The sequence below is a fragment of the Haliotis cracherodii genome, unplaced genomic scaffold, assembly GCF_022045235.1.
Source record: "Haliotis cracherodii isolate W230 unplaced genomic scaffold, xgHalCrac1.p SCAF_18, whole genome shotgun sequence".
NCBI lineage: Eukaryota > Metazoa > Mollusca > Gastropoda > Lepetellida > Haliotidae > Haliotis > Haliotis cracherodii.
In genome coordinates, this window is record NW_027266273.1 from 2,243,320 (window position 1) to 2,263,346 (window position 20,027).

A 20,027-nucleotide genomic window follows, 5' to 3' on the forward strand; every position below is an offset into this window, starting at 1 on the left:
GTGTATGAGCCAAATTCAAATTCGGGTAACCACGGACTGGTTATATATAGGTCCGTGGGGTAACGTTCGCGTTAAGTCGTCTAATTTGGGGGTGCTTAGTTGAAATGAAATGTTAATACTTTTGGTATATGTATAAAATTTAAGTGTTGAAACAGCTTTCACTGACAGCACAACTTCATGTTATCGCAACGTTCGAGTTCGACTAATAATTAGAACCACCTTACCACTGATTTTACTAGCGCTTCGTCTGTTGGATATGATGTTGTGTCATTTGAATAAAATGTATACATGTTATAGTTCAGGATATTTGCTCTACGTTTATGTCGCTAGCGATATTATCAGATAAGTGTTTCCTCTGAGATGACATTAATTGGTATCCCAATATCAACCATTTTCCGTTTTATTTCAATTTCGTTTTCCAATTTGTTCACTTCGCGTCTCCACGGCTGAAGAGCTCCACAACAAACAACACGTGGTTGTTTGACAGAATGTTGTTTCGCAAGATTTGGAGCAGTCCGACGAGAAGGAATGCCTGTAGCACATGGATAAGATTATTTTCATCGCATGACAACCCCTTTGTAAGTAGCATAGTTTCACATCGTCGTTACTTGAAGAAAAGTCATAAACGAACTAAAAGAAGTGGTCATATAATCTTGTGAGTAACACAAGAGGACCAAAACAATATACTCTCCTGACTCCTGGTAATTGTGGTCACCCCAGATCCACGTGTTTCTATGCGGGATTTTAGTTATACATGCAGGTTATATAACTTAAATTCTTAACTTTAGTACAGTAAGGATGTATAACCAGCAAGGTCGTCCTCAGTTCCAGCATGACCTAAGGGACTGGTGAATAAATACTGGTAGTCCCATGTGGATGATTAATCTGAAGTTCGGTACAAAATTTCGGTTTGGGAACCGTTGTACCGGATCCCTGGCAAATATCATTGAGATACACGTATAGAACGATCTGATCATGCATACACTGAAGTTGATTGAAGCTTTATCAGTACACAAACATACAAGTCAGAAGGAATGCATGCATAGTCTGAAAGAAATGTGAACATTAGCGACTTGTAGTATAGACATTGAGTTTTAGTGTTATTGTCATTAAAAAATATATCATGTGTTGGTGCGATTATAGAATCTGTTCACCACCCAATGGTATCATAAAAATTAGATATGTCACAAGAAAAATGATTTAGTATAGGAAAATACATATTTGCACATGCCTCTTCAATCCTTAGGGTGAGTGGTGTTTGGGATTAGGTAACTCCCAACTCTATCCTTAGCCCTTTGATCCTTGAATGAAAATAGTGGCTACATATTCTATAGCAGCTCTCATATGAGTAACCACGAGTCCAGTGGGTGCCTTGCCCTACTCCATACCCCCCGACCCAAGTACCCAAATTAGTCTGTCCCAGCCCTAAAATACAATAATATGTCTGTGACCTCAACAAGATCAGGTTGGTGTCATGGGAACATGTTACTCGATGCGTTACATGTGTCACAAGTAGGGTGTACAGGATTCTACGAGCTGTGTGGGCTTGTACACCACGACACCAAAGTAACAAATTTATCATAATGTGTTCACATGTACAGAGATTTATGTTCAGCAAATTATGTTTGTAGGACAATACCAAATCTGCCCAGTGAACACCACTGGGTTCTCAAATGTGAATTAGGCTCAATTATGTCATGACAAGCAGATGACATCATGAAACACTGTGATGTTATAATCCCCGTACAGGCCAGCGGGGCCACTTGTATAGGTTTTTCACAAGATGTCCCCTGGCCAATTAGATAACTTGATGTTACTAATAATACTATTTACAATTACATGAATCTGAGTGGTCCAAAAGTGAAACATGATAACAATATAAGTTGTCAACCTGTCTCGAGGTGTCTATGGTGTGTTGTACCTTGTATAGACCCTGAGCCGCAGGGTTCATCACACCATATGCCCCGAGTGATCAGTTGACAACAAATTTATCTCACAACATTAATTCATACATTCCCCGAATATATTTCCGAAGTTTCCCTTGGTAAAACGCTTTGATTCAGGCAAATGAACCAGATTACTTCCTTTTATCCAATGCATCTGGATAACCATCGGTTCATTTCAGCTCCATGATACTTATGAGAGATAAGCAAGTTACTTAAGGTGTGTTACAATTGAATTCTCAGCGGGGTACATGGAAAATAATTTCCCGCTCCTTAACCAATGAGAAGCTAGTATTTTAGTGGAAGGTTAAATAAGTACTATTAAACTAGTGGTCACATTTTCTCTATTGCAGTAGTAAGATCAGTGTCAACCACTAGTTTTGCCTTGCTAAGTCTTCACACTAATCATGCTGACAGGGCAGAGGGGTAGCCTGGTGGTTTAAGCGTTCTCTTGTCACAATAAAGAGTTCATGGGTTCAACTCCCAACGTGGATACAATGTATGAAGCCCATTTCTGATGTACCCTGCCATATTATTGTTGGAACAGTGCTAAAAAGAACGTTAAACCACCCACTCTCATTCATTATCATGTCGTCATTGTGAAGATCACACTATTTTCAGGGCATTTCTCCATCATCAACTAAAAAGTCACCAGAGGAAATGAGAAGAGAGCACATGGCTCGAGGGTTGCCACGGAAACGTCAGATTGATGGAGTGAAACATGTTATCATTGTTGCATCAGGAAAAGGAGGAGTTGGAAAATCAACAACAGCAGGTGAGGCTTGGTAGTGGGTGGATGGTGGTGGAAAACAACATATTCATCGGTAGAATGGTCACAATGTCTGCTTTGTATGACTAGTACATTGATAGGTAACCATGGCAACTGATAGAAAAGACAAACGTTTATAGTTGTGACCTGGATGTTTGCATTTTTTAACAGTACCAGATCTGTCAGCTCTTAAAGTTCTTAAAGGGGTGAAAGCCATGTTATCAGGTAGAATGTCTTTCCAATTTCTGATGCTTCATTTTTATTTTATGGTTCAGACGGTGCAGAGTGTGTTCAAACTTCAATTCTCATGTGTTTGCACAGTTAATTTGTGTAAAAATTCAATTCTCTGTCTTGATATAGTGACATGGTAACAATATAATTAATATTGCATTTGACCATGTCATTGTCACACTATTGCAAAGAGTTTCAAACTCTTCATTAAACAGCAGCAAGTGTATCATCCCTGACCTAATAAATGACATGCACTTCTGTGTTTTGTCTAGGACAGATGTCAGGCCCTATATACAAGCAACTCACTCAGTGCTTTGAATCACTGTTTCAGTGATATTAATGAAGTAGACATTTTGACATTGATAACAGGACACTGCACAGCTAGCAATAATACTGGCTAAATGGGAGGGCGGCCAAGTCTAAAGCTAATGTCATATGATGGCTCAATGCAACATGATCTAGAGATATTTTTCACATCTTTTTCAGTGAATCTTGCATTAGGCCTAGCAGCCAATGAACCAGTAAGCTATTTTCATTTCATTTCTGTACATATATATTACTCAAAAACATTAACCTATTTTACATTTTGTTGGTATAAACAATGTCATGTATATTTGTTGGAGGAATGATAGACAATGATAGAAAGGATACAGAAAATACAATGCATTTGCTACACAGAAACCGTTTTTGATAATTTCTTTATGCTGACATTAAGTAATGGTCTAGTCCCTTGTCTACAGTGTCAGTAAGTCTTTCTTTTCGTCATGTTTACTCACACACATTCCCGGGGCAACCCGTGAAGATTCAGGTAGAGAATAGGCCTTCAGCAACCCATGCTTGCCACAAGAGATGAGTATGCTTGTTGTAAGAGGCAACTAACAAGATCCGCTGGTCAGGCTCGCTGACATGTGATGGATCAGCCTAGTTCTTATCAAGCAATTGATTAATTGCAGGTCCACATAGGTAATTGTTTCCTATTCACATACAGAATAATTTATTTTTATCATCAATCAATATATATCGTGATACTTTTGAGTTGATAGGTCGATACTTTAGTTTCCTATCGATGACAGCTCTAGTATGCGTCTATTTACATGTATGTTTGACAGTGATGTGTGTTGCAGCTAAAGGATGTTGGCTTGCTGGATGCTGATGTCTATGGGCCGTCAGTACCCAAGCTGATGAACCTGCAAGGGGAGCCAGAGCTTACTCCAGGTACACACTGCGACATTAGCTGCTAGTCAAAGCCCAATTCTAGTAAAATCTGTTCCAGTTAGCTCATCTAATAATATTCCATATTATGACACTAAAATCTACTGAACAGGATGCCAAGAACCAAGTTCTGGCTAGTAGACTTCAATGTTTTTTGCACAGACTGCAGGTAGTATGTTAAATACCTAAATCATTAGTCCTGTTCAAGCGATATATTCAATTACATTTTTAGTTAAACTCTTGACTATTATTTATAACCTATCTACAAATGATCAGAGACCAAGATGTGTGTTGTAAAACCTACCTGATTAACATAAATAATAATTCATGGCTTACTTCTTTCTTCAGATAATCTGATGAGGCCACTGGTGAATTATGGAATAAAATGGTATAATAATAATTATAATAATAGTATGATGATGACGATGAGATTAACGTTTGTGTTTTCTCAGTGTGGATTCCAGTTACTCCATGATTGGTGTAAAAACCAACAAAAGTTGGGATTGAGTGGTCACAATTTGTGACCTGGCAGATAGTATGTCACGGCATCTGATGTAGTGTAGGTGTTGTGTGTTGCTGCACCCAGAGATTGTGGAGAGTCCAAGGCATAGTAGGTCCAACAAGACCAATACGTGGCATTCACGCAGATTGATACAGAGATCGAAAGTCACAATGCCTGCTGGAAATGGAAATAACTGATTTTCAACATGACACAATGACTGCTTCCTCCATGACACAATGACTGCTTCCTCCATGACACAATGACTGCTTCCTCCATGACTACTCTCTAAATGACACAATGATTGCTTCCTCCATGACACAATGACTGCTTCTTCCATGACACAATGACTGCTTCCTCCATGACACAATGACTGCTTCTTCCATGACACAATGACTGCCTTCTCCATGACTACTCTCTAAATGACACAATGACTGCTTCCTCAATGACACAATGACTGCTTCTTCAATGACACAGTGACTGCTTCCTCCATGACACAATGACTGCTTCCTCCATGACAGACTTTAAATGTCCAGTTGCCCTGAATATCGGGTTGTTTGACTTCTTGCACTGTCCTGCCATGATGGAAGTCAGCTGTGTGAGTACGAGAACACTCAATCCTTCATACAAAACTGGCACACATTCATATGATATGGATTTGCCATTACCCGTCCTCATCAAAACCAATATATCTCTTTCATCCTGCAGAGCCATGACTGATTGGCACTAGGTGTTTGTGAGGCAGGGAATCTGAAATTTTTCTTTGATCAACTTGATCAGTTTGTCTTGACTGGGCACCGCCATTTTGTTTGGAAGTGATTTGAAAGGTGGAATCTGATTGGTCAGTATGAGGGACATTGAAGGGACATAACTCATGATAGCTACTGGTAGCGCTACAATTGACCCTAGAAATTGCAGCCTAGCTCGACAAGAGTGGAAACTGGTCTTTTACGGTCAGTTAACTAACTCCCTTGCCTCAGGAAGATTGGTCCAAACTTGATTGCCTACGGTTCGCTTACAACATTCACCCACTCACTCTATAACAAATGAACTTCTATGTCTGTAACACAATGACTGCCCTCTCCCATGACACATAAGAGCTCTCCGTTAAATCTACGTATCAGTTGTGTCTGTTCTGCAGTATGTCCATGGGTTTTCTGGTGGAGGAGACTGCAGCCATTGTGTGGAGGGGCCTCATGGTGATGGCAGCCATTGAGAGACTGACCAGGCAAGTGAGTACGGTGTTCTGCATCAAGCATTCTGTAGACTGTATCTTGATCATGTTGCCTGGTAGCGTTAAGTTAAAACTAGTTCTCTAAAGAATATACTTTGGTCACGTTTGTAAGACTGAAGTACCAAAAGAAACATGCAACAACTCACCTTGCAACATGATGCCATTCAAGTTTGTTATATATTCATGATCTACATACAGTGTCAATTTTGACTTTCTCCTGACATTTTTACAGTTAAGCTTTTGAGGGGTTGCTTTGTGGGTTTGAGTTGAGGGTGAATGGGCACTGTGACTCATAGTTAACCCATAGTCAAGTGATCCATAGTTATTCACATTTGCCTCAAGTTCTGTAGACATTATTTTGTATTCTACCATGAATTTGGAAATTACTCGCTTCTGATTGGTCAACCAGAGGCTTTTAAATCACAATAAACCCCCTCTGATTGAAACAGCTGGTTTGGCGGACGTATCACCACGGAAGCTAATAATCATAGTACTTTTTTCGGTCAAAGTTGGTAGGCGTATTTAAATGATTATACCTACAATTATAGGTTACAAAAAGCAAAGTTAAGGTCACTACAAAATTCAAAGGATATGTGGCAATACATTTTGTGCCAAAAAAACCCGATAGAAATAAATTATAGAGAATGTATTTTAAGTTTTGGCGACAACAGAGAGCTTGGAATTTGGCGTTTTTCTATGTATGACTGTGATGTCATATCTTTTGCATCACAGAGAGCTACATGACGTTATAATGGTGAGGTTCGATGTAGAGCAAAAGCTTTGCAAAGCTTGCTTTAGTTTTCTTTAGGGATGCCCACCTCATGTTAGCTCTTCAAGCTGCTGTGTTAATATGCTTCAATGCCTGTCACATGTTCGAGTGAAGTATAACGGTGTAAACAATATACAGCAACATATTTTGTTTAAGGGCCGTTGTTGGTGAATCCATATTTCACATTTACAACCCACTCAAAACACTGGCCTCAACACTTTACTCAGTATATTCACTGGCACCAAAGAGTATGGTTTTATTTAGTCATGGTACAATGGAGATAGCATACTGTGTTTTCAATGTAGAGCAGGGTTACCTGTAGATTTAACTGCGCTGAATTTAACAAATATAATTCGGTTACAAATTCAATTTAGCATGTTTAAATCTACAGGTAACCTAGCTCTACATTGAAAACATAGTATGTTTATCTCCTAATTGTTTTGTACCACCGCAACCATAATGATCCTGATGATTGTTCTTGCAGGTGTCATGGAGCCCCCTAGACTATCTGGTGATAGACATGCCCCCGGGGACGGGCGACGCCCAGTTGTCCATATCCCAAAACATCCCAGTCTCAGGTACAAGTGTTCTCATGCCCCTGGAGCTTTTGGGTTGAAGCTACAAAACTAATCAGGGGAATCCTTTGGTTTTTGCTCCACTCTGAAAACAGGATGTGTTTTGTCATGTTATGAAGTCATACCCTATCAGGGTTTTACCTCGATCTACAAAACAAAGGGTTAAAGCGACAGTCCATAATTAATGTCAAGGGTCTTCACAGGAGGGTAATGAAACGGTGTTGTCTATTGTACTGTAAGATTTTTAACTTATCCCTCCACAACAGTATGTAGTTTTCCTTCTAGCATCGATCATATAACAGTGTAGAACAATGTAATAAAATCACCAGAACACACCCTCCAATCACCTCACTCCCAGCATGCTCCTGTACTACTCGTCACTTTTTCCTTCATCGCCTGTGGTGAACGGACACATTTACGATTGGATTAGTTTTTGTCATTTGAATTTGATCATCCTTAGTGTATCATTATTAGGGTCCCTGGCAGTTATCAATAAATATAATTAAACAGCTACTTACCTTCCTCACACATGTACTTTCCCTGCCAATGGCTGAACTTGCAGGGAAATTGCCTCATGACAGCAATGGACAAGGTCACGGTGGCTCATTACATCAATCTGTTGGGATCCACTCACCGAGTCTCCTGGATCTCACATTCGCATTCTACCATCCCATAGACATCTTCCCGTTGAAGATGAGAGTAAGCAACATTCTAGGCATCTCAAACATTCTCGCCATTGCCCTATCTCGCCCCAGTCAGTCCCCATGGAGTGGCAGTTGTCCCCAGATAATTTCTTGATGTTTTGCCAGTGGTTTGGCCACCCACACGCTACACCCACCAGCTTCAGACGTTAATATCACTGATACTGGACATTCTGGCTTGTGGTCTTGCCGCCCTCGCCATCAAGTGGTGTTTTGTTTCCACCTCTGATGCTACTTCCCCAAGTTCTACAGAAACTGGCATCCACAGTGAACATCTAGATTCTTGCCCAGAGTGGCGGGATCTACAAGTGTAGTTCATTTGCAGAGCGCATGGACTGTCTGGGGTTTCTCCATGGCGTCAGCTATTGCTATCTGTCAGACACACCACCATCCCAGATATGGTTATCTTTCGAGACTCATTGCTGTCAACATGATATGGATCCTACTTTCGCGACGACTCCATTCGCAACAGACTTCTAGTCTACTTTCTCCTGTCATTGGCCACTATGGCACATGTCTGTGAACTTCACGCTTTAGACATCATCCAGATCAAGTTTGGACATGGCCCATAGGCGGATGTACATTTGGCTTATTTCCAAAAATCAATTGCCTGATCAGTCAGATCGCACGTTCACTGTCGCCCTGCTGACTAACATTGTTGGGTCTGGGGACACAGAGGACATCTCCCTCTGGCCAGTTCATGCTCTACACCATGATATTGACATAACTAGTCGCTTTCAGCGCCAACATAAATGCCTTTTGTCATTCTGGTTGCGTCCCACCATTATTCAGGCTTATACCTATGTTGGACTGGATCCACCAATCCACGATGGCACGCCACACCAACAGCTCCCTCACAGACAACATCCGAGGTTGCTTTTAGCAAACCGTCACTTCTTTCGCCAACTTCTCCCTCCAGGTTCTGTCTGTTGAGGATGTTGATGGTGACCAACAGCTGGGTCCTCTCGTCTTCGCCCAGCAACTCATCGCACCTCACTGTTGACAAGATGGGAACGGAGCTACTGTGATCAAGGCCCCCCCAATCAGTTTGTTCTTCTTTCTACGGAATTTTAGCCATAACTCAGTACGGAGGGCAACTACTGTTCCCAATCTTTTGAGTACCTCCAGTTGCAATGTAATTTCAGACCAAGCCTTACCTGTAGCCAGGCATGGTGTTGATGTATTACCGGACTAGTGAAATTGAACAAACCCATGTGTTGGAGATAAAGTGGCAGTCTAGTCTAGTCTGTGCACAACCACTAAATCGCAAATGGGGATAAGCAGCTGAACCAATCTGCAGTCCTACTGCGGGGTAATTGTATACTGTTGTGGAGGGATAAGTTGAAATATGTAGGGAATCAAGAGTGTTCCCCTTATTTTTATACTTATCCTGACACCACAGGCCATGACTGCCGGCCTGTCCATCCCCTCGAAGTTTCGGATCAACTCGTCACCTGTCTGCAGGGGATGGTGGGAAAAAGTGATGAGTGGTACAGGAGCATGCTTGGAGTGAGGTGGTCTGAACGTGTCTTCTGGTGATTATTTTTCATTGTTCTACGCTGTTATATGATCGAAGCAAGAAGGAATATTGCACACTATTGTGCCAGGATAAGTTTATAAATAAGGGGGATACTCTGATTCCCTATATTAGTTTAATAACACAACCTATAAGTTTCTTATCAGGAATTTGGTACAATGGATATTATTGTGCATCCCTCGCAATATCTGTTTACTCTGCATCCATTCTATACATTTGTGCATACTGGCGCACATTTCTGTCATGTAAACACTGCCATATGATCCTCTGCTAATCAAATGGCCAATTATTACTATTTTCAAAGACAGTTCTCTGTTGGACAGGTGCTGTTGTGGTGACAACCCCACAGGACATAGCCCTGCAGGATGCCAGACGCGGAGCGGAGATGTTCCGGAAAGTGGACGTCCCTGTGCTGGGACTGGTGCAGAACATGAGTGTCTTCGTCTGTCCGAAGTGCGGACACCCAGAACATATATTTGGGAAAGATGGTGCGGAGGGAATCGCTAGAGAAATGAACTTAGACATTATTGGTAAGTATCCCGACAACTAGTAGTCCAACAACTTCAGAGTTGAGTATCTGTGACCATGCTTACTGACTATGTTGTCAAGCCTGTAATACTACACAGTGCAATGGGGATTGTGCGGACAGTATGGCTGATAGTAACATGAATTAAGTCCAACTGGTTCATTTTGATGGTTTGATCATCATACCAGTAGACACTGAAAGGTAGTGTGTGTTACCATTCTTGGCATTAACATGATTAAGGGGATGAAACAGTATAATGTGTCTGAGTGGGATGTCCATGTTCAACTGCAGCATGGAATCTCAGTGGGCTAGCTGTATAAAACCATCAAGAGTGTGGACTAGAACAATCACACACACACACACACACACACACACACACACACACACACACACACACACACACACACACACACACACACACACACACACACTTGAATGCCATGTTAAGCACCATTTCACCTTGACACTAACACACACACACACACACACACACACACACACACTTGAATGCCATGTTAAGCACCATTTCACCTTGACACTAACATTTCCTTGTGGCAGATTCCAAGCTGGAGTATTAACAGGCTCGTGGCATGCACCTCAATCAGTTTTAAACAAACAAAAAATAACACATCGACTATGAATGTTGCCAATATGCAAGCACCATGTAAACATATATGCTGTGTGTGTTAAGTGAGTGAGTGACTTATCTTCCACAGGTGACATACCACTGCACAGACGCATCCGGGAGCTGTCCGACTCCGGACAGCCAATTGTGATAGCTGAACCAGACAGTCCTCAGGTAAGTTCCTGACAATATCACTTGATCACTGGTTGGGAAATTGAAATAATCATTAGCATGAGGTACTGATATTCCAATATAACACCAGGGCCCACTTGCTCAAAGCGATCTTAGCGTTAAGACTATCGTAAGCCTATGTTAAAGTATGGGAGTTACAATCATCTTAGCGCTAAGATCACGTTGTGCAAGTGGGCCCAGGGTTCATTTACTGCTGGCATCACATACATGAACATACAGTGACTAATGCAGAACAGCACTGCAGGGCCTTGTCGTTCCGTTTGTCTCTGTCTGAATAATGAGTAATTGAAATGTTGCGAAAGGCTATACAGACTCTACTTGGTGTGTTTTACAGGCAGAGGCATACAGATCTATAGCAAAGAGAGTGGTAGAGCAATTGGCGGATACATGAGTCAGCCTGATGCTGGGTCTGTGCAAGCTTACAGTGGACCTGTGTAGACCAGTGGAGGGTAGTGCCATGATCAGCCCATGTTGTCCGGGGTGAAGTGCAGGTCATCAACATCCAAGAGGCCTATGTAGCCAAGAAGCAGGATCTATTCATCTGTATACATTTATCTCTTTGTGTCGCAGCAAGACTCCATGTTGGGATTCTAGGAGGATGAGTCTTCAGTAATCCATGCTTGTAGGAGAGGGGTAGATGGTTACTATGTGTGATCTGGCTGGTCGTATGTCATTGTACAAAAGATGTGGATTGTTGATGATGCAATCAGCCACTGGTTTCCTGACACTGACCGGATTGTGGACAGGCTGCTAATGTAGCTTGACTATCAGGAGAAGCTGGAATCTATGGAATATGACTGAGATATAAACCATCTCTTTGGAAAAATATCAAGGTTTCAGTAAACTTACAGTGTGACTGATGGTACAGTATATCACTGTGTATAAGGCGGGTTTCTTTCGATCATTTTATCAAAATTCTTTAAATTATATTATTGAGTAAATATTAACCAAATCACCAGTAGATGCCGAGAAACGTGTGTACAGCTGATTGCTACTTCTGACTTAGTTTACAAGAAAATACACACGGTAATCTCAATCTCTGCATTTAACTGCTCGTTTATGACAACTTAAAACAAACTTATTTAAAAACTGGTTACTTTGATTGTTCTTAGTGGAAGTGGAAAAATCACTTGGGCTCCTTAAATCTCATCCTCATTACAACTAGAGGCATGGGTGTCCCATTCATTTAAGGCAACATAATTCTTCGCTATGTAGAGTTGCATCATTAGATATCCCAGAAAGCTGTGATCGTGTGTTCAATTCCCATAATTGGTTGCCCTGATTATGTTCTATGTTTGTCAGCACCATATCCATGCTCGTGGGTCACCAAAGTGGTAACGTCAAAGACCTGCATCACTTCGGGCTTTAGCTAAAACATGGACTGGTTGGCTCCGAGTCAGTATTCTGAGTGGGGTATTCATGTTACACTGCGGCATGGTATCTCTGTGTGCTAGCACTAAGAATTGACATCAGTCCGGACTAGTACAAGCAGCCGGACTAGTACAAGCAGCCACACATGCACGTCTCTATATAAGTGCAATAATCTTGGACGCGACATTAAACCCCATTTTACTTCATCTCTAACCTACTGTCTGTAAACTGGCACAACTCAACTTCACTGCAGCATCAGCGGAATAATAAAACAAAACGTACATATCTCGGCAGATCTCAAATGTCAACAAACGTATAGTTTTGCTCAATTAATTGTCCCCGTCCGCGCGAAAGCGCGCAGCGGGGGATATTGTATTCACGACCGTCCGTACGTACGTCCCACCTGTTTGTTGCTGCGATATCTCAAGAACTCAACACCGGATTGTCTTCTTTTTTTTGAACTATGGTGTATATACAGACTCCGCAGACACCAGTCGGTTTTGGTGACCTTGACCCCATTTTCAAGGTCACGGCAGGCAAATCTGCTTTTGGAGTTGGAAAACGGTGTTGCCGCGATATCTCAAGAACTAATCGCTGGATTGTCTTCATATTTGGAACTATGGTGTATATACAGACTCCGCAGACACCAGTCGGTTTTGGTGACCTTGACCCCATTTTCAAGGTCACAGCAGGCAAATCTGCTTTTGGAGTTGGAAAACGGTGTTGCCGCATATCTCAAGAACTAATCGCTGGATCGTCTTCATATTTGGTACTATGGTGTATATACAGACGGGGGGCATTTCGTCACTTTGTGACAAATACTTGTTGACTTTGAATCAAAATGCATCTTCAACAATGTAATAAACTTATAATTATGTCTACATACCGAGAGTCCTCGTAGAAAACAAAGTGTCTTGACTCTGTGTTTTCTTTGATGAGAAAGTTTCTCAACGACCTTACAGCCTGTAGGTTGGTAGTGTCCTGGGCAGGAAATGACAGTGTTTTGACTACTCTTCTTTCATTGGTGTCCTCCCCATTGGCCTACTTCCCATTTGGCCTAGGCTTTTAGAGAATTTAATAACGCAAGTAATCGGTTGGTTGATCACTCACTTATTACCCATGAAGAAACAGTGGCAGTATTACACTATCACACACTACAAAATTCAAATTCGTATGGATCCCTGCCTACGTTGGAGTGTTTGGTAACGAACACGGAAGGTACTGTTTTTGTTTTTTATTTATCCTATGTTCCTAAATATAAATTATCTCCAGAGCAGTTTTCTTCTTATGTTAGTATCTCAGCGAAGATATTTGTAAAGTGATGTTTGAAGAATATATATTGTTGGTTGATCAAAATTTAAGTGCAGTGTGTAAGCTCAGAGATATCATACTCTACTGTGGAAAATCAGCTGCTGATGTTTCTATAGGATCTTCATGTAGACATAGATATCAGCCTTCATGGTTTGGACAGGAGTGCGTGTTTTTGAAGTCTGGGAAATAAAGACTTTTAAATAAATTTAGAAGTTTTGAATGTGTTTCAAACTTAAAGCAGTACATATCGGATGTTTTCAAAAAAATGTTGCAACAAAAAGAAACCTAACTACGACTTACATCTAAATGAAGAAATCAATACCGCTGCTAAACACAGTGATTGTAAACAGTTTTGGAAGACAGTGAAAAAGCCCATACAGAGACGTCCACTGAGAAGTTATACATCTCCAAGTGACTGGCTGATTTACTTTAGAGATCTTCTTAATCCCTTACAAGGAACTGATAATAATGAGTTTGATTGTGTTGTTGGGGAGTTTCTGCTCTCTCATACATGTGATAACTGAAATGATTTACCCGTTTCGGATGTACTCCTGTCAGGTGAGATCACTGAAAGAGAGGTCTCGGACGCTATCAATAATCTGAATACGGGTAAGTCCGCAGGTGAAGATGGGATACCCCTGAATTCTTTAAGCTACCAAAGGATCTCTTTGCACCATACTTGAAGTTATTGTTCAATAAGATTTTAGACTATATAAGTATGATTATTTCATTATATAAATCTGGGTCAGTTTGTGAACCAAGTAATTATAGAGGCATTTCACTACTATATGTTATGGGAAAAATCCTCACGTCAATCATAGAAAAAACAATTGAGAATATGGATGGAAGTATATGATATACTGTCCTAGTCTCAAGCAGGGTTCCGACCTAACTACTCTACTGTTGATAATTTGTTTGTTTTACAAGCTCTTTGTTCTAAATATTTGTGCAAAACCAGAGGTCGCTTTTATTGTGTAATTATTAATTTTTAAAAAAGCTTTTGACTATGTTAATAGGAAAAAAATTATGTATTTAGTTTTTACTAAAGGATGTCATGGTAAAATGTCTGTACTTTTAAAAAACATGTATGCATCAGTCAGCGCATATATAAAGGTCAATAATGAACGTACGGACTGCTTTACAACATCCGTCGGTGTACGACAAGGTTCTGTTTTAAGTCCGTTGTGGTTTATATTTTTCATAAATGAACTTGCTATAGAGCTGCAAAATAGATGCCAACATGAGATATTTGTAACACAAGAAATAATGGACATTATGCTCCTTCTCTTTGCTGTTGATGTTGTCCTCACTTCGTAAATGTGTTACAGAGTTACTGTTCAAAATGGAGTCTTGAAGTAAATCTGAGTAAAACCAATGCTGTAGTTTTTAGAAAAGATGGTATCGTTGCAAAACATGAAAAATGGTTTCTTGGTTTGTCTGCTTTGAGTGTAGTCACTTACTATGAGTATTTAGGTCCTATGTTCTCCTCTAGATTGTCCTGGTCTATGGCATGTAAACAATTAGCTGTACAGGCGTCGAAAGCCATTATGTCTCTTTATAATTTATTCAAGAAAAATAGTTGTGTGTCATTTTTCACAGCATGTTCCTTTTCTTAAGGCAAAATTATGTCTATAGTCTTGTATGGTTCTGAAATATGGGGTGCTAAGTACTACGCTGCAATTGAAAAGTTCACACTTCATATTTCAAATGTTTTCTAGGTCTCGGTAAGTTTGCCTCAAACAAGGCAATCCTTGGTGAAACAGGCCGTAGTAATATTTTTGTAGCCAGCCAATTAAGGGTAAGTAAGTATTGGATTATATTACTTAGAATGATGCCTGATAGATACCCAGATCAGTGTTACAAAATGGTAAAAGTACTTGATGATAATAGTAAAAATAATTGGGTTTCAGATGTGAGAAGTCTATTATTTGTTAGTGGCTTTTCATATGTATGGACTTCCCAAGATGTGGGAGATCCACCGTTATTTTTCTATTCATTTAAGCAAAGACTAAAAGATATATTTTGTCAACAGTGACACCAAAGTATTTCTGAATCGCTTTATCTTAGCAATTACAGCAAAGTAAAATCATTGTTTCAAACTGAAAGATATTTAACTTGTTTAAATTAAAAAAAATTGATAAGAGCTTATTGTAAACTTCGAATTTCATTACACAACTTTAATGTAAATGTATGTCGCAGGTCCAAAGACGGTGATATTGCGAGCTCTATTTGTACAAACTGTTCATCCGGAGAAGCAGAAGATGAATACCATGTCTTACTTATATGAGAAACGTATTCCCATTTAAGGTATAAATTTCTCCCCATGTTGCAAGGTATTTTTAAAGACTGTCAGTTTATGATAAATATGCTAAACTCTGAAAATCCTGATATGATCCATGCTGTTTCTGTATTCTTAAAACATGTCTTTAAAATGAGGAATGTGTAACTAGATTTAAAATCTAATCGTACATCACGTGACATCATAAACTGTCTGTCTGTCTGTTGTTGGAATAGACAGTTTAAGTTACAATTTATTCAGCAAAATAGCAGCAAAACGTACACTACAACGTGATCAAACAAGGTATACAAGATTATATTAATTTCGTAAATGGGAAAGTAATGAAATTGTGTACTAACAGTGTCACAATTAGAAGCAACAACTGTTTCGCCCAGTCCACGCAACCTGCCAGTATCTCATTATTTAGAATAATCCTTTCCTGCGTTTCTTTCATTTAAAAACGACTAATTTCATACGAAAGGGTCTGTGATCTATAAAGGCAAATATTTTGTTTTCATAGACACAGACTGTCTGGTCTGGTCAGTACCTGACCACCTGTTGATGACAAATGTCAATATTCCGGGTCAGTAAACTGACCATTACAATGATCGAACGATGTGTGACGTCTACTATTCACCTAACAGTTGTAACATTTATACATCAAAGCATTCGTTTTCTACCAAGGATTTAAGATTGGGAGTCCTCTAAATGCGTAAGTTATTTTTTTTACAAAAGAATAGGATTTCGATCAAAAGGTTACAGTTCTGAACACTTCTGACAGAGATTTTCAAAAATACGGTATAAGTGCATGACTTAAACGGACCAGTATTCTAACGCTATGCCGACAGATGGAAATTTGTATCATGATAGCTAGAACTATTTGACATTTTCAAATCCTATTTTATTTAACGATGGCTCTTTTACACGTTACCTAGTTCAGCGACACTGACACACAGCTCGACTTTCTGGTTTTCAAGCGATTTGCTCCGAATCACCTAATTATGTTGCACATGTTTGAGGGGTGATTGTTCATTAATGTGTTGCATTAATAATATCTAGGTATGGTCGCCGATAATGGAGTGATTGGCCAATACAACTTTGGCAAGTCTTGGCCCGGTCCGATCCGACATTTAGGCAATCCCCCATTGAACCCAACTCGCACACCAGCTCCTGGCTTCCACATGCGTGGTCCTCCAGAGCACTCAAGGCCAATTTACACAGGGCAGTGACCTTTGTGCCACCTTTGAGCGATCAAAACTGGCCAGGATGCTCAATGGTCGCCTAAACCCAGAAAATCGTGTTTCTATGTAACCAATCTCTTCAGTGGCCTTTGTGTGACTGTTTTGAACATGTTCAAAAATTGACGGGGTCCATGGCGATGTCTGAACCTCATGTGTACCACCTTGGAACGACCTAGGCAACCATTCTGCCTCCTTTGAGCCTCCAACGACGAGAGGCACACGGGAGGCACAAAGGTCGCCATCCTGTGTAAAAGGCCCCATAAAGTACGAAAATGGCTTGAAAATCAAATTTTTTTGTTCCTGTTGTTTAAGTTGTTTAATCATACAAAAACACTTGTTTGTTTTTTTGTATGGCGTAGTATTTATGTATGAAATTATCAAATTTGTCAAGAAAGATGATAAATAGAGTAAATATATCAGATAAGGGTCGATTTTGTTATAAGAATTGTTTTTCCTTTTTATTTTTGCATGCAACGAATTATAACAGTAACAAACTGTATAAAACCGCGAAGCGTATTTTTACATGGCAATCATAGCAAACTTATCGGGGAATATGGCAGGTGCGTACATTTTTATATACTCACCTGCACACTGAAATACCGTTCATGCCTGCGTTAAACTCGCTTAGACAAAAGAAATAGCAACCAGAATCATTCGTGTTTAGCGGCTCACACTCTCTGGTGACATATTTTACTTAACAAAGTCAGCCATATTCCTGCTGTGTCTGAACATTCGGGTCGTTGGCCAATCAGTGGTTGGTAACTAGGGTACACATTGTAACTACCGGATCCGCTACCGTCGACTTACGTCAAGCACGAATTGCTGGGGACCCATTCTTTCCAGGAATCCCGACATCGTACATGCTTGGTGATAGCGTCTGAGGGACTGACAATCAATATTGGGGTGTCTGGGGTTTGTGTTAGAGGCATTATATATTTCGACTACGTGCCTCAAGATATTCAATATTTTCGCTTGAACGAGGAGGCGATATTTTTATTATCATTATTTTATTTATTTTATTTTATTTTTTAACTGTCCATTTTTTCGTCAGGACATTCATCCAACATCATTAATGGACTCGTGTTCTAGCCACACTCTGCATTTATTCACCTGTTGGAGTATGCTTGTGTCTTCACTCTGTTCAAATACAGCCATCTACACACAAGTATGAGCAAACACGACTGGTCGCCAACAACTGTACCACAAACCTAGGTGCACAATAAACCCCTTTGTTAAGTTTACTTTTGTAGGCTGCAAAGCGCGCACTGGTTCACGTTGTTTACTTATTAAATCGATATTGCAATGAAACGAGAAAGCAAATTAAACATCATGACATGTCATTTAAGCAGTAAAGATACACAAAAATGGGAGGGGTTAGCGTCGCGTTTAAGAGTAATGCACATGCATAGCGACGTGCACGCGCGCGTGTATGTGTGGTGAGAGTACATTCAGCAATGTACCTGTGAAGAACCGGGGTAGAATAGGTCATCAGCAACCCATGCTTGTCGTAAGAGGCGACTAACGGGATCTGGTGGTCAGGCTCGCTGACTTTGTTGATGCATGTCATCGTATCCCAATTAGTGCGGCGTTAAACAACAAACAAACAAATATTCAGCCATGTGTTTTACAGTAGAAACAAGATACACAGGCTCCAGCATCTTCTCAGGATGATGCTCATGTTCAGTAAAACATACATAATTGTATTATTGTATCTACTCGGGATAAGGTTCTTATTCATCATAATTCCCCTCTATCATTTTAGAATGTATAAATGTATTTGGATATACGTAGTTCACTTCAGGGAATTACATGATGCTTATCGGGGATCTTCCATTATTCTGAGATATAATGTCTTCCACTTCACGTAATTAATGATACTATTAAAACGAGAGTTGGGGATCAGCTCGCTAAGCAGAGGTGCAACTGTACACGACCAACCCACACAACAACACAAGGCCTGAGTGAATTAACAGTCAGTTTATTAGACAGCCACATAAATTATATATATATAATCAGTCAACAATAGAATGTTTACACTCAATTATTAGAGATTTACAATCAGTTATAGAAGTACATAAATGTGAAGAACATTACATGAACATGACATGGAATCATTACACAAGATATAAACATGTACACCATTAGTCGCGATACATATTCCAAGGTACACAACGTAATACAACAGTTTACATATGATTGTATATAGTATACAACACACTCTAACTGATATATAACCCGAGTGGGCATTCACACAAGATACATTCAGTTAAGCCACAATACATATTCCAAACGGTAAACAACGTAATACAGTTAACGTGATTGGCATAATCTATACACAGAAGTAGAACATGAGAATATCTAAGATATACACTCAAGAATGACACTTCACCAATTACCAATTAAACTTGCAGTTATTGCCAAGGGTAATTGCATATAGTTAAGATTTAACATAGTACAAGATAGTAACGTTCTTACCTGGGTGAATATACAGTCAGTTTATTTGACAGCCACAGAATGATTTGTGACTGTCTGTCGTCCGGATTTATACCTATTCTAGCTACTACAGATAGTCTCATTTACTGATTAAGCTGACGATAAAGATGTTATTGCGAACTTAACTAGACAGAATTATATGATTGAGTTTGATGATAAAGGTGTTAATGAGTGAAGTTTAGTAAGAATAATAGTTTACCAGTTGCAAGTATGCAACGAATGTATACGTGGTACGGGTGATTTGATAAGGGTGGGTGATAAACAGCTGTAGATACAAATAAAGATATTGTCCAAGGATGGTAGCTCAGGGTGATGACGGAAGACAAAACGCAGGGGTGAAGTTTAGACGACAGCAGCCATGTTTATTGATGCAGGTTGGAATGAGTCGAAAGAGTACATGTTGATGAGAACGTGACAGAACGCACACCGGGACCGAGTGGCCAATGTTCCCGGGTGGGAGAACCGTTCTGTCACTTACCCGAGTCGATCTTCTCCCTGTCTCTCTGACTGACCATGTCAG

At 40.0% G+C, this 20,027-nt stretch overlaps 1 protein-coding gene across 1 annotated transcript; it reads left to right on the forward strand.

Annotated features, from left to right (window-relative positions):
• Positions 1-459: 459 nt before the first annotated feature.
• Positions 460-12,743, forward strand: LOC139466110 (iron-sulfur cluster transfer protein NUBPL-like). Its single transcript, XM_071248132.1, has 10 exons — positions 460-578; positions 2,565-2,718; positions 3,430-3,464; positions 4,068-4,158; positions 4,504-4,543; positions 5,796-5,886; positions 7,142-7,235; positions 9,794-10,000; positions 10,713-10,795; positions 11,148-12,743. The coding sequence occupies exons 1-10, from the start codon at positions 489-491 to the stop codon at positions 11,202-11,204; spliced, it is 942 nt and encodes a 313-aa protein (XP_071104233.1). The 5' UTR covers positions 460-488; the 3' UTR covers positions 11,205-12,743.
• Positions 12,744-20,027: the final 7,284 nt, after the last annotated feature.